Genomic DNA, 26,908 nt, shown 5'->3' with positions numbered 1-26,908 from the left:
AGAGAATACTGTATGTGATTCACAATACATAAAAGTTCCTATTAGCACCCATCTCTTGTCACAGGTAGGAAAAAATTCAGAAAGTTGAGTTGGCCATCTTGACAAACATCCCAAACAGTCTTGCCAGTTGAATTTACGTAGTACACTGAAATGCTGCTACATTCGAAGATGAACAATACGGAATTTGTATTTACTTCATTGGATAATGTATGAAAATGCAGTGGTCGAAAATGGGGGAGGAGAAAAAAGCTCATCTTCCACCATTTTTTTAAATTTATTTGCCGACGCAGAGGTTTCGGCGCCAGTATTTATCTTTGTGCCTGCAAAGCATGCCTGTGTAGCGATACATATATTCGACGGCAGAACTTAGTTGTAACGGCACCTACCAACATTTTTCAGAACTTCCGCATACTTTGCACTCGATTCTAAGCCGCAGGCGGTTTTTTAGATTACAAAAAACAGAAAAAAGTGCGGCTTAGATTCGAGTAAATACGGTAAATGAGGCTAACAAATCAAATATCCTGCCAGCTCCACCTCATTTCCTCATGGTTTCACATACTGAAACAGCCAGTCCTCTGCTACAGTTATCCGTTTACTATACAGCAAGATGTTGATGCAATTGCCAGCTCTGTGAAATCCTGTTGTCATTTATGCAATGCCACTTTGCTTTTGGAGACTACTTATGATTCTCAAGCTCAACAACTGCTTGCAGCTTCACTATTCCATGGCTATTCTGTTAGTGTTGAGGCCCACTGAACGCTGAATTCTTTGCATGGTGTTATTTACAGTAGGATGCTCGATGGTCTGACCGAGGCAGAAATCTAAACTTAGCTCTCTGATCAGGGCGTCACTGCACATGCACTCTTTTTCTGGAGCTTCTATCCAAGATCAAACCAGGCTATGAAGTTATCACAGTCTGATTGTTCATTACGGACCCTAAGCGCTGCTACCAGTGCCACTGTTACAATCACACTCGAATGTCCTGTTGACATCCGGCCAATGTGTAACCTGTGGTAGAGATGCTCTTGAGGACGATTGTCTGCCTCTTTCTCCCCGCTGTACCAATTACAATGGGGCCATGCAGCCTTCTTCTGAGATTGTCTCATTTCTATCTAGATAAGTGGGCTGTCCAGGAGATCTGGGTGGAGGAAAAAGTGCTTTACCCTGTTGCTCACAAGTTGTTGGATAGTCAGAAACCCTATGTTTTACCATCCAGCACTTACAGTACCATTCTTCCTACATCTCGCTCCATGGAGGACATTGTCACACAGACATGTGACTTCAAATTCAGCATCACAGTTGTAAAATTGTCCAGTGTCACAATAGCATCCCTGTCTCCTTCTCATTCAGCTGTGCAAGAAGGCACTAAATTTTCATCTCATGTAGTGAAATTACCTGCTACACAACCAGCAGGCTGGAAAGGACAGAAGGAATACTCCCGAGAAGGCTTTTTACATCCCCCCCCCCCCCCCCCCCAACAAACATCTGAATCAACTTCTGCCATCTGCAGAGGCACCAAGAAATCGAACAAAGGCAAACAGGCTAATGGTCTTCTCTTCCTTTGCTGACTGACTGTCACCACACAATATTCTCACCTGGCCGATCTCTGTGTCACCTGTGTGCACCATCAACCATTTATCTGCCCTGGACTTTGTAGATTGAGTGAGGGAGAATGCTGACACCTCTGTAGATCTCATGGAGCAGAATCCTCCAGCCTCTGCACCCTTTAACAGAATTTTTGAAGGCAGGCATTCGGCAACCGCCAAGATGACATGCCTTGGTTTTTTCCTGCCTCCCCTTTCCTCATCTTGACTCTCCTCCGATGGAACATTGACGGCTGTAGATCCAACAAGGATGACTTATGGCTGCTCTTTGAATTGACTCCTGGAAACAAAACTGTGTCCTCATGACTGCTTTGACCTCTCACATTTCTTTCCTGTCCGTTTTGAGTTTACGTTGGAGATGGCATTCCCTCTCATGAGGGGAAGTCGTGCTGCTCTCTTGGGATGACATTCGTAGTCACACTGTCTCCCTGAACATCTGGCTGCGAGCTGTTGTTGTCCGCATTTTCCTTCCCTACTTCTCCTTTTCCCTTTGTACCATTTACGTAACTCCATCATTCGGTGTGACTGGGCACACTTCCTCACCCCTTTTTGCTGCTTGGAGACTTCAGTGCACACCATTCCCTGTGGGGCTCTTCCAAAACCTGTGTGAGAGGCACCCTCTTGTCTGACCTTCTCAATCAATTCAATTCAATCCTATCTGCCTTACCACAGGAGAACCCATGTTCCTTTCAGTCTCCACACACACCTACTCTCATTTGGACATCTCATTCTCAACTGCCCAGCTTGCCCATTGTCTGAAGTGGTCCATTCTCTCTGACACATACTGAAGTGACCATTTCCTGTGTGCTATTCATTTGTTGGTTCCTACCCCACCTATGTGCAAACACAAATGGCAGCTTTCTAAGGCCGATCAGAGGCTTTCTTCCCCCCTGGTGACTTTTTCACCAGGTGTGATGACAGGTAAGTACTGCCTCACCAACATTATCCTTAATGCTGAAGAATGTTACATTCTTCGCACTTCATCCTTACCGTGCTGTATTCTGGTCCCTTGGTGGACGGAGGCATATCACGATGCAAATCACTTGCGAAGACGTGCTGTCCACATTTTTAACAGTCATCCTATGATAGCTAACTGCATTTACAAACAGCTGTGTGCGCAGTTTCATTGCAGTCTTCAGGATAGCAAAGAAGCTAGCTGGATTTCATTTACTAGTTCTTTAACAGTTTCATTCCCTCTTCCACTGTCTGGACCAACCTCCGACAGCTCTCTGGGACCAAGGTCCATTCCCCATTTCCCACCTGACCATAGCAGATGATTTCACAGTGGACCCTTTTGCTATTTGCAACACCTTGGGCTGCTATTTTGTAGAGATTTTGAGCGCCATTCACTATCATCCAACCTTCCTCCATCGGAAACGAGTGGAGGTGGTTTGGATAATACTCTTCTATTCTCAGAATCGTGAGTGCTACACTGCCACTTTCACTATAAGGGAGCTAGATCATGCTCCTACTTCATGCTGATTCCCTGTCCCAGTGCTGGACAAATTCACATTCAGATGTTGCAGAACCTTTCCCTTGCGGGCAAGCACTTTCTCCTTTCCTTGGTGGACTGAGGCATGCCACGATGCAATTTGCATGCAGAGACGTGCTCTCCACTGTTTTAACTGTCATTGTACAATGGCAAACTGTAGGAGAATATGCTTGTCAACGAGAGAGAGAGATTCTGCAACATCTAAATGTGAACTCACCCAGCCCTGGGGCATGGAATTGGGATGAAGTGAATGCATGATCTAGCTCCATCATAGTGAAAGCACCATCCAGGCAGAAGACATGTTTCCCAGATGCTGACATGAAGCCACTGTCATACCCATACCTAAGCCCGGTACAGACAAACAACTTCCTTCTAGCTACCACCCAACTTCTCTCACCAGCTGTGTTTGCAAGGTGATGGAATGTATGATTCATGCCCAGCTAGTATGGTGGCTTGAGTAAACTTAGTAACCACTACATAATGTGGATTATGCAGTTGACCATCTTATCACTTTGTCAGCCCATGTCATGAATGATTTTCTGCAGAAATACCAAACTAAACATGTCTTTAGATTTGGAGAAAGCCTAAGACACTTGCTGGATGGCAGGTATCTTCTTTACTCTCTACATGTGGTGCTTCTGAGGCCATATGCCCCATTTCCTTCAGGATTTTTTCAAAGACTGTGTTTTCAACGTATATGTGGGTTGTGCCTTGTTGGACACCTTTATCCAGGAAAAAAGGTGTGCCTCAAGAGTTCCGTCCTTTTTGCTATCTCCATTAAGCCCAATTATGATCCATCTCCCACCGGGCATCTTCAGCTCCCTTTTCATAGACGATTTCGCCATCTATCCCAGTTCTCCACAGACTTGTCTCCTTGAGCGGCACCTTCAGCGATGTCTCGATCGTCTTTTCTTGTGTAGCATCGGCAATGGCTTTCACTTTTCCACTGACAAAACCATTTGTCTGAATTTCTGTTGGCACAATGGGTTTCTCACACCATCTTTACATCTTGGTCCTGTCGCTCTTCTGTTTGTTGAAACTACGCATTCCTGGGGTTCGTGCTTGATAGGAAGCTTTCTTGGTGCTTCCACGTGTCTTACCTGCCCGCCCGCTGTACACAGTCCCTCAATGTCGTACATGTGCTCAGCAATACGTCCTGGGGACCAGATTGGACCAACCTCTTCCATTTGTACCAGCCGTTGCTTGCTTGAAACTAGACTGTGAGTGTTTTGTTTAAGCATCTACATGTCCAGCATCCAGCTTATGTCATCTCAATACAATCCACCATCATGGCATCTGTTTGGCCACTGGAGCCTTTTACACAAGACCAATTGAGCGTCTATAAGCAGAAGTTGGTGAACTACCACTGTCATACAGCCATGATTTTCTCCTCAGCAGATACACATACTATTTGTGTGGCCCCACTGGCCACCCACCCTATGTCTCCTCATTTAATCACTCCTTTGGTTGCCAGTATGAGTATGTCCCTCTTTTCTGTTACCTCCTGGAGTTCGCTTTTGGCTATTGCTCCAGCAGTTTAACTTCCTGCTACCTGCCAATTTCCCAGTTGGTGTCAATCCTTCATCACCTTGGTTTCATGTGGTGGCCTGTGTTCTCCTTGGACTTCATTCGCTACCTAAGGACACTACTTCAGAGTCGTTCTATCGCCATAAGCATCTCGACCTTTGCATGTAACTTTGAAATAGTACCTTTGTGTAGACTGATGGCTCTCAGACTGACTGTGGTGTTGAGTGTGCCTTTGTCATTGGCATCAATGATTTTCAGTATCGTTTTCCGGAACATTGTTCAGTATTTATAGCGGAGCTGTTCGCCCTGTATCAGGCAACACAGTACATCCGGCGACAGAGGCTTTTCAACTGTGTCATTTGCTCCAACTCCCTGTGCCATTCAGAGCCTCTGTGTGCTGTATACCATCCATCCCTTAGTGCAACAAGTCCAGGAAAGCTTTCGCTTGCTCACTCTTCATGGAGCCACTGTGATGTTTATGTGGGTCCCTAGTCGTGTCAGTCTTACAGGAAACAAGGCCGCTGATGCTGCTGCCAAGGTTGCAGTCCTTGTACCTCAGCTCACTAGGTCTTCCATTCCCTCCAGTGATTCTGTGTTGCTGTCTGTCAGCAGGTGGTGTCATCTTGGCATTGCCACTGGTCGTCCCTTTGTGGAAACAGGCTTTTGGGAATAAAACCACTTCCAACGGCTTGGCCAAAGTCCTCTGGCCATCTTGCCACTAGGAGATCATTTTAGCTAGCTTGCATATTGGGCACTGTCTTTTTAGCCTTGCCATCTGTTACATGGTGATCCTCCTCCACTTTGTGCTCATTGTCCTCAACTTTTGACTGTTCACCATTTCCTGATGGAATTCCCCATTTTTTAACCACTTACATTTTAGTTTATGTTTTCCTTCTGATTTATTGGCTGTTTCAGCTAACTAGGTGCAGGCTGTTGACTACATTTTGCTTTTTATCCATCATAGCAATATGGTGAAGAACATTTAATCTTTAGTTCAAGACCTCTGTTGTCTGTATGGCATATTTTATACCCCTTTCACCAAGAGAAAGTCCCTGTTTTGAGCTGTCTTTCCTTCTGTCTATTGGGCTTAATGTGTAGTCACTTTTAACTCCATTTTTGTCTTCAGGTTCTATGGTTCTGATATGTGTGCATCTGAACTTACTTGTTTTTTCACCCTGAAACAAAACAAAACAAACAAAACAAAACAAAACAGTCAGTCTTCAGTTGGCATGCACAGACAGTTTCGTTGACATTCCTGACATGAGTGTCTTCGGTAGACGTGGAAGGGCATCCTGAAAGAGGGTCATCCTTAACTTTCGTTCAGTCTTTTTTTTTAAACCATGTGAACCACTCCTATTACCAAATTCAGCTTAGGCACTCATCACCATAGGCTTCCTGCATCATTTGGTGAGTCTCTGTAAAGGTTTTCTTGAGTTTCTTTCAAATTAAATCAGATGCATTGCCCTTCTAACTGTGTCGTCTCAGAATTCACAAACTGTGCGACACAATATTCTACTCAATACAGCACTTAACAATAACAGACATACAACAATGAAACTTCCAGCAGTTCCACATTAAACACAGGTGTGTGCAGGGATGCTAAACGCTGTTCGCTCCAACACACCATTGTCGCAAAATTGCGAAACTTCCAAAATTTTTTGAGCAGATCTCGTACACTGCTTAACACAGTGTTGCACATTTGTGAATGTTGCTGCCAAAGTGTTGTGTGTGAATTTTTGGATTTCCCAGTGAATGTTCTCGTGTAACTTGTCAAATGTGGCAACAGTGAGGTTCTATGAGCTGTGTGTAAGTCCTGTGTTTCAGTGTAGTGTGGCTTACTTTGTGGTGTTCCATGTGACTTCTTTTTTTCCATTGCTATTTGATTATGATGGTGTATCTGTATTCGATGAAAGAGCATGTGTTCCTTGTGAAACAGTGTTGGGTGAGTGGTGCCTTTAAGACATGTCACTGACAGTTTTTGGAGTATTTTGGTGATGAATATAAACCGCTACCGCTAAATACTGTATTCAGGGCTTGGTGACGAAGCTGGGGACAAAGGAAATAATTTTTCCATGGCAGAGGATTATGGTCCCATTCACAAACATGCAGCATCCTTCTGAAATTTCGATATAGGTGGGTGGAGGTCATTTCCAGCACCTTCGAACATGTATTCATTTTTCAACCGTGAAGGTATGTTATATAGAAATTTGGTGCTCTGTCCTCTTTTATTAAGATTTTTATAACACTTTTCTCAGGACCCCGTATATAACATCTGTTATTTCATATGCAATATACACTGATAAGGGTTAATGAACTGTTCACCTGAAGAATGCAAATGTCAAACATTAATCAAACAGCGGACAATTCAGGATGGAATGTAACAATATTATGAAAAGAAAAGTTGCTACTCACCATATAGCGGAGATGATGAGTCGCAGATAGGCACAACAAAAAGACTCTCACAATTTAAACTGTCAGCCAGCAAGGCCTTCATCAAAAATACTCCCCCCGCCCCCCCCCCCCCCCCCCCACACACACACACACATACACACATGACTGCAGTCTCTGGCAACAAAGGCCACAATGTTAAACATTCTAAGTGTTAAACCTCATGTTTGTGGGAAGAAACAAAAAACAATGGATCTGCTTTTGTACCTAACTTATTTACATTCAGAAAATTGAAAAGGTATTCTTATACCACAGAATTATGCTGCTTGCCTTATTATTGCAAAAAAAAAAAAAAAAAAACAGTTAGACAAATTAAAAAATAAGTAATTTATTATGAATATTCTAAGAGCCATACCAGGGAACTGACTGGTTCTAAGTGCTAATGTGACAAATTTTGTTTCATGTGCCATTAATACTGAGGTTATCTTTTATTTGTGATAGTACAAGTAGAGAAATACAACAGTAATGTTGTAACTAGTAGAACTGTAATAAAAAAATTCTCATTTCTTTTTAATATTTTGCAAGAAAATAAAATAATTAAATTAATGGGGAAAAATCTCTCCGTATTGACTTCTATTTCTTGCACAATGCCATTCTTGGGATCAGATGTCTAAGGTTTACTGTAGAACTTCCTGTGATTTGAGGAAGAAATTGCAGCATTGTCAAAACATCTTTCTGTTTTGCAGCTAATAAACATGGCTAGTCTTCCAGATGAAGTACGGCATGACATATATCAGCCATTGTCTTTCGTCTTTTGAATATATTGACCTTTTCCTTTCTTCTGTTTCAGAGTAAGAATTTTTAATAGGTATTTAAGACTGATGAGTATGAGACATTTTGATCATACTGCATTTGGAGATATTACATGCTTGCATTGGCAAACATATTTCAATGGCATCTTTAAAATCAGCAAAGTTATTTGTATACATTGTAATTTCATCTGCGGCTGTTTGCTGATGATGCTATGGTTTACATGAAGGTGATATTGTTGAATGACTAGGAGGATACAAAAATCAAACACTGGAAAATCTAGGATGGAATGTAACAATGTTCTGAAAAGGAAAGTTGCTACTCACCATATAGCGGAGATGATGAGTCACAGATAGGCACAACAAAAGGACTGTCACAATATAAGCTAATAGGCCTTGGTTGGCTGAAAGCTTATTTGTGACAGTCCTTTTGTTGTGCCTATCTGCTATTCAGCATCTCCACCATATGGTGAGTAGCAACTTTCCTTTTCATAATATTATATGAGGATACAAGATGGTTTCGACACAATTTGTAGTTGGTGTTGAATGACAAGGTGAACAGGCAAAACAGTCATGAAATGTTTGAATTCAGCATCAGTAATGTGCTACTTGATACAGTGTTAAACATCTATGTATGATGTTGCAAAGTGATATGAAATTGAACAAGCATGTGAGGATTTCAGTGGGGAAGGCGAACGGTTGACTTCAATTTATGGGGAGAGTTTTAGGAAAGTGAGGTTAAAAAGGAGACTGCATATAGAACACCAGTGCAACTCATTCTTGAATACTGCTCGAGTGTTTGAATCCCCACCAGGTAGAATTGAAGGAAGACGTTGAAGCAGTCCAGAAGGAGGCCAAGAGATTTGTCACGATAAGTTCAGTCATCATGCAAGCATTACAAAGATGCCTTGTGAACTCAAGTAAGAATCCATGTGGGGTGAAGATGATGATCTTTTCAAGCAACGCTACTGACAAAATTTAGAGAACCAGCATTTGAAGCTGACTGCAGAATGATCCTGCTGCTGTCAACATACATTTCATGTAAGGACCATGAACATAAGATAAGATAAGAGAAGTTAAGAGTTCTTACAGAGGCATATAGACAATCATTTTTCCCCTTATTCTATTTGTGATTGGAACAGCAAGAGACATTACTAGTATCAGTACAGCCAGTGGTGGCCAGTTATCATGTGCTACTTCATACTGTAAATATTGCACTAAAATTACACCATTTCTCTTCAAATGCGAACCGAAATTGCACTAAAATTTTCCCACTTCTCTTCAAATGCATGCTATTGTGCAAATAAAATGGATGAAAACTTTTTGTAGTGCTCTCTCCATGATAATTAGACATCAGTGCTGAGTGCTGAAATGATTGTCAGCTGCACTACTGTCAACTCAGAGAAGGGACACAGCTGTCTTTTTTTTGACTGGGCATGCTCTGATGTAACATTATCCCTGCTGGTACTTTGAGTGCGAGATTGCTTGCAGCACCAGACCAACATTTTTCTTTGAAATTGCTTGCAACATAATGTGCAGGCATAGAGTATAAGGGTTTTTTGAGGAGTGGTTGCAGTAATGGCTTCGTGGGCAAGTGGTTAGCGGAGCTGTCTCGCAATTTGTTGACCCGGTTTTGATTACTGATGCTACCAACATTTTTATTTTATTCCTCACAATTTTAAACAATGAATTACAATTTTTAAATATATTTAAACAATTTGATTTAAATACATGAAATTAATATATTCCGTTAGTTATGATTATTGCCCTTGTAAGTCAAAAGCCTATGATAATCATAAAAAAAGGCAAGTATACGAGCAAATTTAGTAGGGAAGATTTTTTTTTTTCAGGGTGAGTACCACAGAAATGAATTTATTAAAAGAAGGTGGCATTTTCCAATTTTGATGTCTTAATTTTGTTTGTTCTTGAGTAGTTTCAACCTTTGTGAATGTCAAGCTGTCAAACCAACAAGACAACATTTGTGAACCAAAACGAGTAGAAAACACAAATTTCAAGATACTGGTATTTCAATATATAAGACATAGTTTTCTATTAGAATGGCCTGGTAAGCTGAAACTAACTATGAACAAGTAAAATTAATGCAGCTAATGTGGAAAAGGTTGCCTTGTTTTAGTAAGAAAGTGTTTTCTATTGATGATCTACTAAAGAGGCCCTTCTCTGGTAGATAACAGGAGGCAAAAGTGAGATTTAAAGAGTTAGGTAGATCTTCTCCAAATGTAAATCTAACGACATGAGAGTGTGGGACAAAGTTCACCAATTCGGCTCAAGCTATGTGAATAAAAGTAGGTAGATGCTCCTTTCAAGTTCCTATGGTGTTTCTAATGAGAGCTAAATGCCCTCTAAAGATTTACAAATAAAGTATGAGGAAATTTTGAGAGGGAGAACTTAGAACATCATGATAGCTGAGTGGTTATGAGCAGAGATTGGCAATTTGGTGGCTGGGCTTCAATTCCATCTGGTTCAAAGTCTTTGTTCTTTCATTTTATTTTAGTCCATGCAATGTTAAATGGTTAATTATAAAATTTAAATATATTTAAACAGTTCAGTTTATATGTGTAAAATTAATATATTCAATTTAATTATGAGTACTACCCTTGTAAGTCAAAAGGCTATAGGCCACCACATTGCAGCGCACACAGGTAAAATTTAGCACAAGCCACCACTGGGTACAACATACTTTCCAGCATGATTTGCAGTGTGTGTATGCAGTAGATGTAGATGGAATTGGTTTATAGCTTTACTTGACTTAACAATCAGGCATAAATTGTGCAGAGAAAGGCCTTACTTACCTTTCTTTGTTTCTCTATAATTGCAAAATTTCTGCCGCACCTTAAAAAGCTGTAGTCACTCCAGCACTTGTATGTTCTCTCTTCGTACCATCCTAAATTAAAGGGAGGTGACTTTGGTGCATGACATGTGGATCTCCAGAGGGAAGCACTGCTTGACACGAAGCCCAAGGCTAATCTAACAATGAATAACTGAAACATTCTCTTCATGATTTAACACTTGGACAAAGAAATTCCAAAGAGCTCTGAGAACACAGTACCACTGAAATCACGTTTTGTGAAGAAATGGTACTTAGAACATTTTATAATTCCACTCTTCACTTGATGAAATCGTGGCTGATTGAAGTGTTTTTTCCTTATTTTTATATAATTTGATCCAATTTTTGTCATTGAACTGTTATAAATCTTCAGCAGATTTCTGTCATGGGTTCAGATTGTGATGTTAAGTGTCCATGAATTTTAGTATTTTTGAGTCAGGAGCATAATTTGGTAGTGCTGACACATTCTACTCTGGTGATCCGTAGAATTAAGATAGCTCATTTTCTTTTTTGCATGAACTCTTCTTTCTTTATGGAGACAATTATGGTGTAATTATCTCTGTTAGCTCATGCCATGTGATTTATGAGACATTGCTGTATGAAAGTGCTTGAATCCAATCCAGAGGCCACTTTAAACACATCTCCTTTGAATACGTTGGGTTGCAGTATCAAGTAGCTCTCTCTCTCTCTCTCTCTCTCTCTCTCTCTCTCTCTCTCTCTCTCTCTCTCTCTCTCTCTCTCTCAGTATAAAAGGTACTGATACTGGTATGTTTTCAGTGCCAGATATGAACAATACAGTGGATGATGATGAAGAAGCTGACCCAGAGTACAACATTCTAGCTGATGTGGAAGAGGCTGAAATGGAAGAGGAGAAAGAAGATAGTAAGAAATCATATGTTCATATATCTCTATTTATTCTGCTTTGTTTCCAACTTTAAACACAACAGCAACAGCAGCAGTATTAATTTTTGTAAATCACAAATGAGATTTTCTTGTCATTCAGTTACATTAAACTGTAGTAATAAACATTTCACAACAACAACAGTGGATGAAGTAACTTGATGAAAAATAACAGCCTTTGTATCTCTGCTGTGATACTTGTTCATTCTTTCAGACAATCAGAAAGACACACTGCTCAGTTTCAATGTTTTTTGAATATCTGATAAACACAGGCATGAGGGGTATTTGAAGCAAGATTTCATTTCAGTTTTGAAGTTCATTGATCTCTTATATCAGACATCTTTCTGCGTACTCTGAGAGAAAGTCTCTACAGTTTGATCTATTTGTTAGAAGGTGACTAAAAGCAGGGAAGTGTGTTTCCATGCTGAATGCTTTTAGAGTGTTTCCCAGTTTTCATTGCCATGTGGACATTTTCGGAAACTGCATCATTATTAATGGCAGGTTATGAGAGAGTTAGTGAAGTTATCAACAAATGGCTTAATCACAGTAGATTGTACTTGTGCTGGAATTAACATAATGGGGAGCACACATGCATCGTTATTGAGAATCTTGACTGGGATAAACAGAATAAAGTTTATTGTAATGATGTGTCCGTATTTCATTATAGAAGAATCACATGTGTTTTTCCCAGGATTTGATAAAATTGTGTCTCCTGTAAAAGAACAAGAGTTTGGAAATTTTGAATTGTGCTATAACCTGTGATGACACATGTGTCCACCTTTGTAACACAGAATGAAACACATGGTAGTAGTAGTTAAGAGTAGTTTGAAGAATAAATCAACTCTGTGGCAAAGTTCAAAAAATTTCTTAGTTCTCACCCAGTCTGCCACAGTCACTGACAGTGTAAAGTGAACAAGGGTTGAGGAAAAAATATCAAAACTGCTCCACTCAGTGTCGAAACACATTTGTCTGTTTGAGATTGGGTACTGACTGGTTTTGACTCCCAAACCATTGTGATGAATATCTTTCAACATAGGCAAAGGGCAATAAGTGCCTCTATTTTCATGAATCAAAAACTATGTAAGCAGCTTCAGAAATAGTTAATAAATGTCCTTTCCCCAAAGGGAGATATAAAGCATGTTACTACTGCATTAATTCACAATAAATAACAGGAAGCAGGTCATTGCACCCTTGAACACTCTTCCTCTCCTTATAATTTGTTTAGACTGCTCAAAGTTGCAGAGGCAGGGCTGTGAAGATGATACACCAGCAAAAGAATGTCTGAGAACTGGCTGTGGATATGTCCATCTTCATCATTCTCTGTACCAGAGTAGCTTTCTTAGTGTGTTTGCTTCATTTTCAGTGATCAGAAGACTTAATTCAGTTACTGTCCATAAAAAAATTGACACTTTAATTCAAAGTGAGTGAACCAACATTATATATTGTGTGAGCATTCTATTCTGTCTGATCTCCAGTTTTTCGTGAAGTCCAGCAGAAGAGGTAGTAAACTGTTGCGAGGATCATATTCTTTTTGTGACAAGCACTCCATCATGATGATTAACTGTCTAAACATAAGGTATTGTCGTACTACAGATACAGTTTCTACCCTCCTTGTAAACTAGAAAGTAAAGTAAAGAACAAATTTCTACACTTTGCCGACCTTTTGATAAGGTACAAGTTTTCATCCTGTTTACAAGCTGATGTGTTCTGTCTTCTCTTTAGTGTTTTTGCATATATGGCTGACAAGCAGAAACATGTGCCTTTTTGCAGTGAAAAATCTAATATATCGATCCTATGCAATCTTATTAATGACTACAGTTACAGTTATAATTTTTTTGATGTTTACTGGGTCCTTCAGTGGCACGTCTTTTTTTTTCTCATGGTGTTTTATGAGATGGTAATCTGTAATAGTGACACAGCCAACTTAGGGAAGCTGTTCCTTTTCAGGTATCATGTTACAAAATCACTGTATGCATTTGCATCATAAGGACTGTATTGTATGTCATTGCATCTTCCATTATTATCCTATCAAAAACAAAAACAGCATGAACATCCATGAAACTCCAGATTGTATTAATCTAGAAACAACACACATTTGAGTGTCTTAATGAATCTGCGTTTGTGACCTTGGAGACGTGTGGATGCATGTTATCATGGAACAGAATCACTCTGTCCGTGAGCACCACAGGCTGTTTGCTCTTGATGGAGTTGCATAGGCTGCGGTGTGTCTTACAGTACATGTGACCGTCAATGGTTTTTCTGTGCTCAAGGAATTCAGTGAGTGTTGACCTTGGATGACGATAAAGACATCGAGCATTACCTTGCCTGCTGAGGGCACAGCTTGGAATTTTTTTAGGGGAGGGTGGCGACACTATCTTCGTGTCCGTGGATGACTCACTATATTATTCCAAAGTAGCAAATGGAAATTTCAATTGGTTTGGTTGTTACAACATTTCATATCTTTTCATTTGAACACTCCTTATACGTGGTTCTAACACTGCATAGCTAAGTGAAATAGAACGATCACATAGGCTTAGTCATAGGTAAAGCAGCGATTTATTGGTAGAATACTAGGGAAATGCAATCAGTCTACAAAGGAGATCACTTACAAATCGCTATTGCAACCTGATCTAGAACAATAATCAAGTGTATGGAATCCATACAAAATAGGATTAGTGGGGGATATCGAATGTATACAGAGAAGGACAGCATGAATGGTCAAATATTTGTTTGACCCTTGAGAAAGTATCACAGAGATGCTAAATAAACTGAACTGGCAGACTCTTGGAGGTAGAAGTTAACTATCCCAAGAAAACCTACATACAGAGTTTGAAGGACCGGCTTTAAATGATGACTAGAACCATCTACATATCGCTCCCATAGGGATCACAAGGACAAGATTAGATTAATTTCAACATACACAAAGGCACTTAAGCAGTTATTTTTGCTGTGCTCAGTATGTGAATGGAAGAGGAAGAAGCTTCAGTACATTGTGCAGTGGGACTTACCCTCTACCATTCACTTCAGTGGTCTGCAGAGTATGAATATAGCTGCAGATTAACTTAACTCTTTTTGTTCATATCTTAAGGACACTGTGTTACCATTGCTTTTAATGGTGTGGAGAAACAATTTGACCTTTTGTTTTGAACAGTTTTGTCTTTTCTCATGTGCTTAATAAATTGTCACATTTCTTGCTTGTTTATGTCTTTTGCATCTTCAGACCGATTGAGTGTGTTTTGGCTATAGTTCAATAGTTTAGAAGTTAATAAAGTTGGGTCATTATTTTGCATCCCTTCTCCTTTGCCATTATGCAGGTGTTTATGGGGCTATATCACTACTCACTAAATATACAAGGTGGTTCTGCTGTAGACAGGCGAGCAGAAGACAAACTCCTTCAGAAAACACACACAAACACACACACACACACACACACACACACACACACACACACACACACACACACACACACACACAGTCTCTTGATGCTGACTGACGTAAATAGTTGTTACCTGTGTGTGTGTTGTGTCTGAGAGAGAAGGGGGGGGGGGGGGGTTATCTCAACTGTGAAAGCTTATAATTTTTTAAGCTGTCTGTCTTTTCTACATGTTTGTTTGTTCTGTGCTTTTCTGTTTGGTGAGTAGTTACGCATCATTATATTTGGTTCAATCCTGGATATTCCATTAGGGCATTATAAGGATGTCATAGATATCAGCTTTTAGATTAGATTAGATTAATACTTGTTCCATAGATGATGAATATGACACTTCGTAATGATGTGGAATGTGTCAGGTTAATAAAAGATGTCTGTACAAGATATTACATTACATAAAATATTTCATGACACTAATGTTTAATTTTTTTTCCCTTAATTTATGTCTAAAAATTCAGCCAATGAGTAGGAGGAGTTGTCATCTAGAAATTCTTTTAATTTATTTTTAATGTTAGTTGGCTATCTGGCAGGTTTTTGATGCTGTTTGAAAACAAAGATTCCAAGACTTACCAAGTGGGAAAGCGCCAGTAGACAGGCACAATAAATAAAACACACAAACACACACACAGAATTTCTAGCTTTCGCAACCGATGGTTCCTTCTTCAGGAAAGAGGGAAGAAGAGGGAAAGACGAAAGGATGTGGGTTTCAAGAGAGGGGGTAAGGAGTCATTCCAATACCGGGAGCGGAAAGACTTACCTTAGGGGGAGAAAAGGACAGGTGTGTGTGTGTTTGTGTGTTTTATTTATTGTGCCTGTCTACCGGCACTTTCCCGCTTGGTAAGTCTTGGAATCTTTGTTTTTAATATATTTTCCCATGTGGAAGTTTCTTTCTATTTTATTTACTTCAGAAATACACATGTAGACTGATAGGTTAACTCTCACAGTTTACATTGGAAACAGTGAAATAATGGAAAGTCACCGTTGTTGTTGTTCAACGCTGGCATAAGTATTCAGAATGGTAACAGCCATTGTAAAAAAGGCATATTGTCATAGAATACACAAAAACATCATTAGTAATCGTGGTTCAAACGGGCATGCTACACTGTTATAATGGTGTTGCATGGGCAAAGCAATTTGAGGCTGGATGCATATGCAAGAAGAAAACCAGAAACAGCCATCTGCTGAGAATGAAGTGGTGGGTAACATTTTTACTATATATGAAAAAAGCCCATGTATAATGACAGCAGAGGAGTGAATGTGTTGCAATCAACAGTGGGGTGTGTGTGTGTGTGTGTGTGTGTGTGTGTGTTGCACAAAAATCGCAGTTCAAGTCTTATGGGATTCAAATGTTGCAGGCACTAAAACCAGCTAATAAATCAAACTGGAGACAATTATGCATTCAAGCATGGATGGAGGTAGATGGTATCACAGACTGACTAGTGTTCTCTGATGAAGCCACATTTCAATCAAGTGACCAAGTGAACAATTGTAATTTGAGAATACTGGGTACAAAAAACCTGCATGCTTCTCTGGAACATGGAAGTTATTCTCCAAAATTTAATGTTTTTGCCACTATAACCAACCACAGAGTCTTTGATCCTTTCTTCTTTGCAGAACCTGCCATTACAGGTATAACTTATCTCGATATGCTTTCTCTCTGATTGTTGCCTCAGTTGACAGAAAAGTTACCAGAACTATTTTTGTAGCAGGACAGAGTCCCTCCGTATTGGCATAACTTCATACATAGTCACCTCAGTGAACACCTTCCACAACGCTGGATTGTTAACGCTGGGTCGAGTTCTGAGCAATTCATGTTGTGGTTTGCCCAAGTTATCTGACATCACACCAATAGATATTTTTATTTTTTATTTTGTGGATGTGTGAATGGCAAGGTTTGCGTATCTCCATTTCCACAGAACTTACAGCAGACAAAGTGGTTAACTATATTGCAGTCGATCAGGAAATACAGAACCATATGGACATTGCCGTGTCACAAATGGAGTCCACATCAGACACCTATTAATGTCCATAAGAACTTTTTGTACCACTAATTTTGAATCACCCTATATATGGGGTCTTGAGGATAACATTAGAGAAAAAGAAGAGGAAATAGGTGGAGATGAGATACTATTACAAGAATTTGACAGAGCACTGGAAAATCTAAATTGAGATGAGGGTTTAGGAGTTCATAACATATCCTCAGAATTAGTGATTTCCTAGGAGGGCCAACCATGGCAAAACCATTCTACCTAGTTTACTAGATTAATAAGGCAAGTGAAATATCCTGATACTTCAAGAAGATTGTAATAATTCTTATTGTATGGAAGACAGATGCTAACAAGAATGCATATTGCCAGATCGGCAGTATAAAAGTCAGGTTGCAAAATACTATCTTGAATTACGTAGTCAGACAAAAAAAGTGAAGCAACCAGGAGACTTTTAACATCGTAAACATATACCTCTCTGCAGATATGTGATCAGTTAGTCTTTTAATTACCTGTGACAGACCATACTGTAATTTTTCATGTTTAGTGTAAAATTGAGACATGGTAAAATATATAAAGAGATGCAAACAGAGTCAGATGTTGTGTGATCATTTTCAAGAACAGTTACATGATGCGTGCTCAAGTGAGACAGCATTATCAGCACCTGACAGAGTTAGAAAGGAGCCTCATTGCTTGTCTCCATTTGGCCACCTGGTCAAATTGTGCTATATCCATATTTATGAGACATTTGGATGTGACAGTGGCCCATTATTGGACTGCGTGGGAATGTGAGGCAGGCGTACTCATTGTCAAGGTTATGACTGATAATGTCTGATTACAAGAGAGACTCACTGTATACTGCACCAAGCACATCATAATCCTTCCACTTATGCACTTGCCATCTGAGAACAAATAAGGGACTCCCCACAACACTCTGCATTACTCCACACCATTGGTTGGAGACAAGCAGCAGCTGTTAACACCACAACACAAACAGCTGTGTCTGGGGTGGTGCCATAATCAAGAAGTACAGACTGCTTATGAAAATCATTGACAAAATATGATCAGTGATGTATCACACTTCTATACTATCCAGGATGACAGTTGTCAGAATATATGACAACAAATTGGGAAAAGGTCCCATTCTCCTGATGTTTTGGAGAGGCACAGAGGTGTTACACCTGGTGTCATGGTGTAAGAAGTCATCAGGTATGACTTCAGGTCACAACTTTACATCATGACCAGCATGATTCCCACATCTGTCCCTGATACAACATGGGTGGAACCAGCTCGGACATCAACTCTGTTTCATTGCCAGTATCCAGGATATCAAGGACCAGTTACAACAATCATGGCAGCTTACTTCAGGAGAGGATACAATGACTTTATATGACACCCTTCTCGAATCAATGCATGCACGGCAGAAGGGGTGTAACATCATACTGATAAGTGGAGTCATACTGCTACATTCTTTGTAATCACTGATATAACATCATATACTCTCTCAACCTGTCAAGCTAAATTTTGTTTTCTCCTCCTCTCCTCACCGGTACTTCACTTTTTTTGTCATCCGTTGTATCCACAGAATGTAAAAGCTGGTAGAAGTCAACCTTGAGGAAGACCAATCTTCTGTGTAGAGATACATAGGAACACACAAGGCGATACTGACCCTGTGACTTATCTTAAAAGACATACTTTTGAAAGGTAGGCTTAAGTTTAAATATTTGTAGAGTTAGGTAAAACTTTGGATTGTATTGATCATGAAAGTGTCAGGGTGAAATACAGGAAGCAAAGATATCTACAACTTATACAGAAACCAGACTGCAGATACCGGGTGGTTATAATTAAAGTGCAGCTGCTGACAGAGGTCTAGTGTGGGCTGTGTTACGGTATGGCAGCAAAACTTGGCATATATTCTAATGCCTTAATGCGGAGCTGATTTATGCTGGAAAAAAATTAGTCCCAGTTTCGGCCACCAGTTGCAAATTTGGCACTGTGGATTAGATTAGATTAGATTTACTTTCATTCCAATTGATCCATAGTGAGGACGTTCTCCAGGATGTGGAACATGTCATAAAAACAATAATACGTGACAAATATTTAAAACTGAAACAAGTAAGCTAATGTATCTTCCACAGGTCCCAAGTGGAATGATCGTCACTTTTTTAATGAACATTATATGAAAGAATCATTGTACAAACACTAATGCACCAAATTTAAAATAAAAGTTTTTTTATTTATGAGGTAATAAACATGTAATAGAACTGCTACAGTACTTATTTGGCCACCAATAAATCCTTTAGGCTCCTCTTTAACTGAATTCCATTTGTTGTTAAGCTTTTTACGGCTGCTGGTAAGTTATTGAAAATGTGTGTTCCTGAATAATGCACACCTTTTTGTACAAGAGTAAATGACTTTAAATCCTTGTGAAGATTATTCTTATTTCTAGTATTGATTCCATGAATTGAGCTGTTGATTTGAAAAAGTGATATATTTTTAATGACAAATTTCATTAATGAATAAATATATTGGGAAACAGTAGTTAGTATCCCTAGTTCCCTAAACAGGCTTCTGCAGGATGTTCTTGAGTTCACACCACATATAACTCTTACTGCACGTTTTTGAGCCCGGAAAACTTGAGCTTGGCTTGATGAATTACCCTGAAAAATAATCCCATTTGACATTATGGAATGAAAATAAGCATAGTATGCCAGCTTTTTCATTTTTATATCTCTCATAGTTCTGTGGTGTGCTCCTCCCAGTTGAATTTATTGTCGTATGTTAGGCATCTACTCGTGGAACATCCCTTACAAGTTCTGAACTGCATGTAGTGTGTTTTTTCCAAGTTTAGTGACAAAGAATTGGCTGGGAACCAGTGATTCACGTCCACAAACATTTTATTAGCTGATCTTTCTAAGACTACACTTGATTTGCTATTTATTGCAATGTTTGAATCATTGTCAAACAAAACGAACTTGGCATCTGATAATGTTACTGATGAAAGGTCATTGATATCACCAGAAAAAGTAAGGGCTCTAAAATGGAACCCTGCGGGACCCCACATGTAATTAGTTCCCAGTTGGATGATGCCTGATAGCTGAATACATGTCTCTTTCCTAATAACACCCTTTGTTTTCTGTCAGAGATATAAGATTTGAACCATTTTGCAGCATTTCCTGTTACACCATAATATTCTAATTTACTTAAAAGGATATTGTGATTTACACAGTCAAATCCCTTTGACAGATCGCAAAATATACCAGTTGCCTGCAATTTTTTGTCTAATGAATTAAGCCTATTTTCACTGTAAGTGTAGATAGCCTTATCAATATCAGAACCCTTTAGATATCTGAACTGTGACTTCGACAGTATGTTATTTGAGATAAGGTGAAATTGGACAGAAATTTAATGCTATTTCTTTATCTACTTTCTTAAACAGTAGCTTAACTTCAGCATATTTCAACCATTCAGGAAATATTCCACTGATAAACGACTTGTTACTCTGATAGCTAATATGTTACTTAACTCAGAATCACATTCTGTAATTAACTTTGTTGATATTTCGCCATACCCACTAGATGTTTTTGATTTTAAAGATTTTATGATGGACATTATTTCTGCTCGGGGAGTGAGATTCAAATTCTTACTATGGAAATTACTTGAAATGTCTGGTCTGAGGTATTCCATAGCAGCAGCTACAGAACCTGACAACCCCATCTTTTCAGTAACAGTTATAAAATGTTTGTTGAAAAGTTCTGCTGCACTGTACACATCTGTCACCAATGAATCGTTTACTCTTAATGTTATTTTTACTCTTAGTGACTATCTTTTCCTTGTAATATATTTGCTTTGATGTTCGTATTGCAGTCTTTAATATTTTGCTATAGCATCAACATCAGAACTGTTTCGGATTGACAGATATAGTTTTTTACAAGGTACCCCTATTCCTTGAGTACTCTAAGGCTTCTTTGTAGAATTTGCTCTAACCTAGGTTAGTTTTGGGGAAAAACAGTGTTCAAATAAGGTAAGCACTTTATTAGCAAAAGTGTTATATTTTTCATTCATGCCATGAACACTGTAAACATCAGTCCATTGAATGTCTGTGAGGAGTGTCCTAAAATAATCAATTTTACCCTATTGATTATCCCCATGAGCTCAGATTTAGCAGATTTTATATCCTGTTCAGTATTAACAATTAACAGAAGGAACTGCATGTCATTAACTATTGGTTTTGTAACATAATTTTGTTCACTGGACTTTTCTATAAAGATATTATCAGAGGCTGTTTGTGAGCAATTGGCTGCCCTAGTGGGGGAAGGCTTACAGAAATGTTTCCGTATGTAATGAATTAGGAATGGGATGTGGGCAGAAAGGTCAAACAAGTGAGAAAGTCATAATGCTGATTTTATTATTAATCACAACTTACACAATTTGTTCGATAGGAGCATCAGGGAAGTTGGTGAGATGCTGCATTTGTAAAATAATGTGATCAACAGCTGCTTACAGCAATTCAGGTGGAATCTGAGCAACATGTTTCTGTATACTGGCATTCAGATCAGGTAGAGACAAAAGTGCCCATGGTAAACACCTTCTTTGAGATATTCCCAGAACCAAGTCACATGGATTGAGGTCATGTGGTCTTGCAGGCCATGCATCTGGAAAACCACCAGAGATAGTACGTTTGTGGAAGTTTACATTAAACAGATCGTTCACTGGGTGAGCGACATCAGCTGTTGCCGGGTCTTGTATGAAAACAGTGCTTTCCATTCAGTTTCACTCTTCCCAAGCAGGACTTGTTTTCTGTATGAGAAGCTCTCAATAATGTGCAAACATCACAGTAGATCTGACAGGCCCTCTGTGTGTATTCTCATACAGGAAGAATGGATCGAGAATAAAAGTGCTTGTGAACCCATATCACATTATCACATATGGTGAATGTATGTATTTTTTTTTTCTTTTTTGTACAGTTCAACACTATCTCTAATTCAACAGTTCTGTGCATTCACTGCACCCAATAGTGTAAAATGTGCCTCGTCACTCCATAGAATATTGCCTGGCCACATATCATCGGTTTCGATCTGTACCAGAAGCCCAAGAGCAAATTCAGAACATTACTGCTTGTCATGAGGTTTCAGCTGCTGCACTGTCTGAAACTTGTATGGATACCTATGTAAAGTAGACCTCAAAAGTTTCCATACTGTTGAGTGTGTGATGGAAAACTCTTGTGACACTGCACAAACACTAGCACTCCCTGGGGCACTGCTGTAATGATCATTTACAGCAACAGCAACCTCATCAATAACTTCCTCCTGGATAGGACGCCTTCCCCTTCCAGACACCACACCACACCTACCCGTGTTTTCAAATTTCATTATCTTTTTTTTATATAACTTAATGACATCAGGCTTATCCTCAGACCTTTCCATCAGTGCAGCTCTTTATGCACGGTCTTTCTTCTCAATAACCCTACTGTTCACTCAAGTTACGGCTTGTAAAATGATATCGCCATACAAACTGTGTACAGGGCTAGATTTGCAGCCAGCGACCACAGTTGGAACTAATGTTATTCCAGCAGAAAATGGCTCTGTATTAACTTGTTAGCATATCTACCATGTTCCACTGTGTTATGATAATTAAAGCCCACAGGGGACCTCCATTGAGTAGCTGCAATACAATTATAACCACCCAGTATGTGAGTCGAAGGATACGAACAGGCACCAACAGTTGACAAGCGGCTGTGAAAGGGTGCCTCTCCCTGATATTATTTAATTTGTACACTGAGCAAGCAGTAAAAGAATCCAATGAGAATTTGGGGAAGTTCAGGAGGAGGAAATAAAAATTTGTTGACGATTATTTAATTCTGTCGGAGATGGCAGGGGACTTTGAAGAGCAGTTGAACAGAATAGATAGTGTCTTGAAAAAGAAGTTATAAAAACATGTTAACAAAAGTAAAACAAGTTAATGTAATATATCAAGTTAAATCATGTGTTGCTGAGGGAATTAGATTAAAAAAATCAGAGACTGGAAGTAGTGGATGAGTTATGCCATTTGACATCAAAATAACTGATAATGTTGAAGTATAGAAGATAAAAAATGCAGACTGGAAGTAGCAAGAAAAACATTTCTGAAATAGAGAAATTTGTTAATATTGATAAATGTAAATCATAAAAAGATTTCTTAATATATTTGTCTGGAGTGTAGCCTTGTACAAAAGTGAAGTGTGCACAATAAACAGTTCAGACAAGAAAAGAACAGGAACCTTTGAAATATGATGCTACAGAAGACTGCTGAGGATTAGGTGGTTAGATCAAATAAATAATGATGAGGTACTGGGTCAAATATGGGAAAAGTGATATTTATAGAACAACCTGTGTAAAACAAGGGATCGGTTGGCAGGACCCATCTGAGGTGTCAAGGAAATGTCAATTTTTAATGGAGGAAAAAAATTTTGGATTGAGACTAAGATTGAAGTGCAGTAAGCATATTTAAATGGATGTAGGTTGCAGTTGTTGACAGAGATGAAGAGGCTTGTACAGGACAGAATGGCAAGTAGAGGTGCGTCAAGTGTGTCTTCGGACTGAAGAACACAACACACAGCAATATATCTTCAAAACCTGATGTGATGGAGCAAAACAGTTTTCAGATTTGAAATTTGATGAGTTATAAAAAAATATTTCATTTGAAAAGGTAAAGATCATGTTAAACATTAACAGCTGTGTTAAAGTGTTACGTTACAACCATAGGATTAAAGAATAGGGCCTGTGGTCCATGCTTAACCCACAAGTAGGCGTGCCTATCTGTAAAGTGCGCCAATGACAAAATTGTCTTGTACCATTTGATTGTTGTTTTACGACTGTGAGCTCATACCTGTTTCTTTATTATTGCTTCAGCTGACAGAGTGATAAGTTGTGCTGTCATACGTCCAAGTGAGCAGCTGTAATACAAAATAAACAGTGAGCACAGAGAGAGAATTTACGATCCATGCAAGAAAATGACCCAGATTCCATGCTAGCAGCACAATCCCTTAATGAGGCAGTTGTGTATGAGGTCATTAGCAATTGAATAAGTAGTTGGCTGGGATCTGATGCTACTGTGCTGTTTAACGCCTCGACTGGGTCGTTACTGTGGGGTGGCTGTTGTGTGTGGCAACAGTGAGATATAGTGAATGTTTATTTTATTATTATTTAATGAAATGGTGATTTAGTTCATATAATATAAGTTTATTTTATCATTGTTTAATTGAACTAAGATTAAACTTTTGTTTTGTTTATACATTTTTACTTTGGTAACATGAAGACAGCTGGTCTTTAAAAGTATACAAAGTACGCCACACACACACTTTATCAAAAATCAGTGTGCCCACTCATATTATAAAAAGTTGCAGGCCCCTTGAGGGGTAATATCTTTCACATATTGAAATCACTTGCGCCTTTAGACTGTCATTACTGCTTTTTCAGGTGTTTTTTGAATAATTGTGCACCTCCGCGACAAGTGTATGGCTTTTGTTGCTGTATCAACTAACTGTAGAGGAGTATTCCTTGGGGAGTTAAAGCAGACAGATTTTGCAATGTAAAAGCCAGTGAAGCTTAGTTGTTCCAGTTACACTGTTACACCAAACCTAGAATTATTACTGCAGCCTAGCAGAAGTTAAGATCCTCATTGGCATTAATAATGTAGAATATATAAAAATAGATGTAAGAGAAACGTAGTCAGTGTTGCAACAGAACGTCTTTTCAGCCCAACCGTTCTTAAGCTGTTACACATTTATTAATGACAGGCTCTCAGAACCATACATCAGCAGAATGAACAAGATTTCATTTTGGGGATGTAGGAAAGGAAATTATTTGTATACTATGAATATAACAAAATTGCTCAGTAATGTCTTGATACACAGTTGCTATCAAAATACACTTACAATATGTGAACATTAAAACTTTGTTAATTATTTCATTAACAATACCAAAGCTTTTTTAAACAGATTGTCTTTAAGAAACTTAGTTGGAGTTTTATAAATCCTTTAACAGTCTGGTGATAATCTTTTTGTAAGGCTTAGTGTAACTTTCATACCCATGGTGCCTTCTTCATGTAAAAAGAAGCAAAGTTACACCTCCACCCTGATTTTATAGTCAACTGAAATACATCTTAAAACTGGCTGGATGAGCCAATGCATGCATTGGAGAAAGGCTAGAGCTTTCCCCTTCACTATGACCATGCTTGTAAAATGCTAAGCGTTACCAGAGCAGTCATTATGTTTGATTGCTCTGGTTTTTACTGCTGAAAGGAACATGTACCAGGTTGTATTTAGTACTGTCAACCAAAAATTACTGGATGCAGTATCGAAAAGTTAATGTGACACACAATTTTTTTCGTGCTCATGTTTGAGAGTTTCAACCTAGAAAATATCATTATACTCCTTTTCTTAAAAATCCTAATTGTTACATGACGATACCAAATTTGTAGTAAGTAAACAGTGGTACCCAACACTAAATGCGTATAGAATACTATTTTGCCTAAAATAACATTATAGTAGACTTTCACGATTTAATAATACAACATGATTTTATTTTATTTTTTATATAGATAATAGTTGGGCACTGGAAGAGGAAGTGTGTCTAAATAAATACTGTTAGTAACTTCAGAATTCACTTTTATTGCTTAGCAGTAATCACTATATTTAAGCAAGTTTGTGTGTATTATTTCAGAGAAAGAAGAGTGTAGAATAGATCGTGCAGTGAAAGTCTCTAAGAAAGAAGTAAATGCACTTGTTAAAGAACTGTTCAAAATGGCAGGTTTCCTTTCAAGTAGTGATGATGAAGACGATGATAGCAAAAAAATAACAAACAACCAGGTATTAAATTGTCCTTTGCTGTTACGTCACTAATGCTGCTGCTTCTGTCTTGACTTGAATTAATTTTTTAAAAGGTGCAGCCACCAGCAAAAGAAAATGAAACTAATTCTGAGCAAGTGTCTTTAACATCTGAGCAGCGGCTACTTCTCGATCAGCAGATGAGGGAACATGTTCAATTAACTACACAGAACTACTTGCAGACTTTCTGTCATCCAAAATACAACGTATATGCAGCAGAATGTAAAGATTATTTGGTAAGTTGCACATCTGTAGTTGGTTTGTCATATTTAAGATTTTGTACATTGGTAACTTTCTGAGCTTTTTTTCTGTAGGTTAATCTTTCCTATTTATCGGGAAATAATCCAAAATCAGCATTTTATGCTGGAAATCTGAAGGAAGCTTTAGCTTTAATAGAGGATTGGGAAAAGTATTTTTCTTCTGAAAATAGGCGACGAGATTTGACAAGGTAATCATTAATTATTTAGTTCTGTATGATTTAATGAAGAAACGAAATTCATACATAGTGTCTTTGAGAGTGGAAAGATATATTTTGTGCCTTGGAAGTCAAAGCAAATACAAAACCTCAAATTAAAAATTTATAAAACCCTGACAAAAAAAAAAAAAAAACACGAAAAAGTAAAAAAAAAAAAAAATATGTATTGTCCCTTTCAGTTTAATATAAGTAGTAATACTTTGATCCAAGCATCGTCACATTGTAGGACTGCTGAGTAATTAAAAAAAAATAAAAAGAAATTAACAGAAGCTATACTTTCTAGATCAGCATACTTTCATTATTGCTGGGTACAAGCTTCTTGTATTTGGTGTCATCTGTTCCAGTCCTGGGTGTTTTGCGTCCACACCTCAAAATAGCTGGTAAAGTTATAATTACTTATAATATAAAATATGAAAACCAATCCACCTTTAATTAGCCTAATATTGTTAAAGAGTAGAGTTCCCTATTTATTTTATATTATATTTTAACATAATTATGTACAAACTTAGTTTTGTTCATTAATGTTTCTTACAAGGCCTATGTCCTGGCATGGTTTGGTGATAGCAACTAACTTGCACTTTATTAAA

The 26,908-nt window shown here is 38.5% G+C and overlaps 1 protein-coding gene across 2 annotated transcripts in view; it reads left to right on the top strand.

Annotated features, from left to right (window-relative positions):
- LOC126267160 (GON-4-like protein) overlaps positions 1-26,908 on the top strand; it is a 177,936-nt gene that overhangs the window by 87,256 nt on the left and 63,772 nt on the right. For both annotated transcript variants that reach the window (XM_049972107.1, XM_049972108.1), the window contains 4 exons: positions 11,443-11,547; positions 25,683-25,828; positions 25,903-26,082; positions 26,161-26,294. In XM_049972107.1, coding sequence (XP_049828064.1) covers positions 11,443-11,547; positions 25,683-25,828; positions 25,903-26,082; positions 26,161-26,294 — 565 coding nt within the window. The remainder of the gene's footprint in view (positions 1-11,442; positions 11,548-25,682; positions 25,829-25,902; positions 26,083-26,160; positions 26,295-26,908) is intronic.

The sequence above is a fragment of the Schistocerca gregaria genome, chromosome 4, assembly GCF_023897955.1.
Source record: "Schistocerca gregaria isolate iqSchGreg1 chromosome 4, iqSchGreg1.2, whole genome shotgun sequence".
Taxonomy (NCBI): domain Eukaryota; kingdom Metazoa; phylum Arthropoda; class Insecta; order Orthoptera; family Acrididae; genus Schistocerca; species Schistocerca gregaria.
Note: the sequence above shows the minus strand (reverse complement) of the source record. Positions and strands in the feature narration are given on the sequence as shown.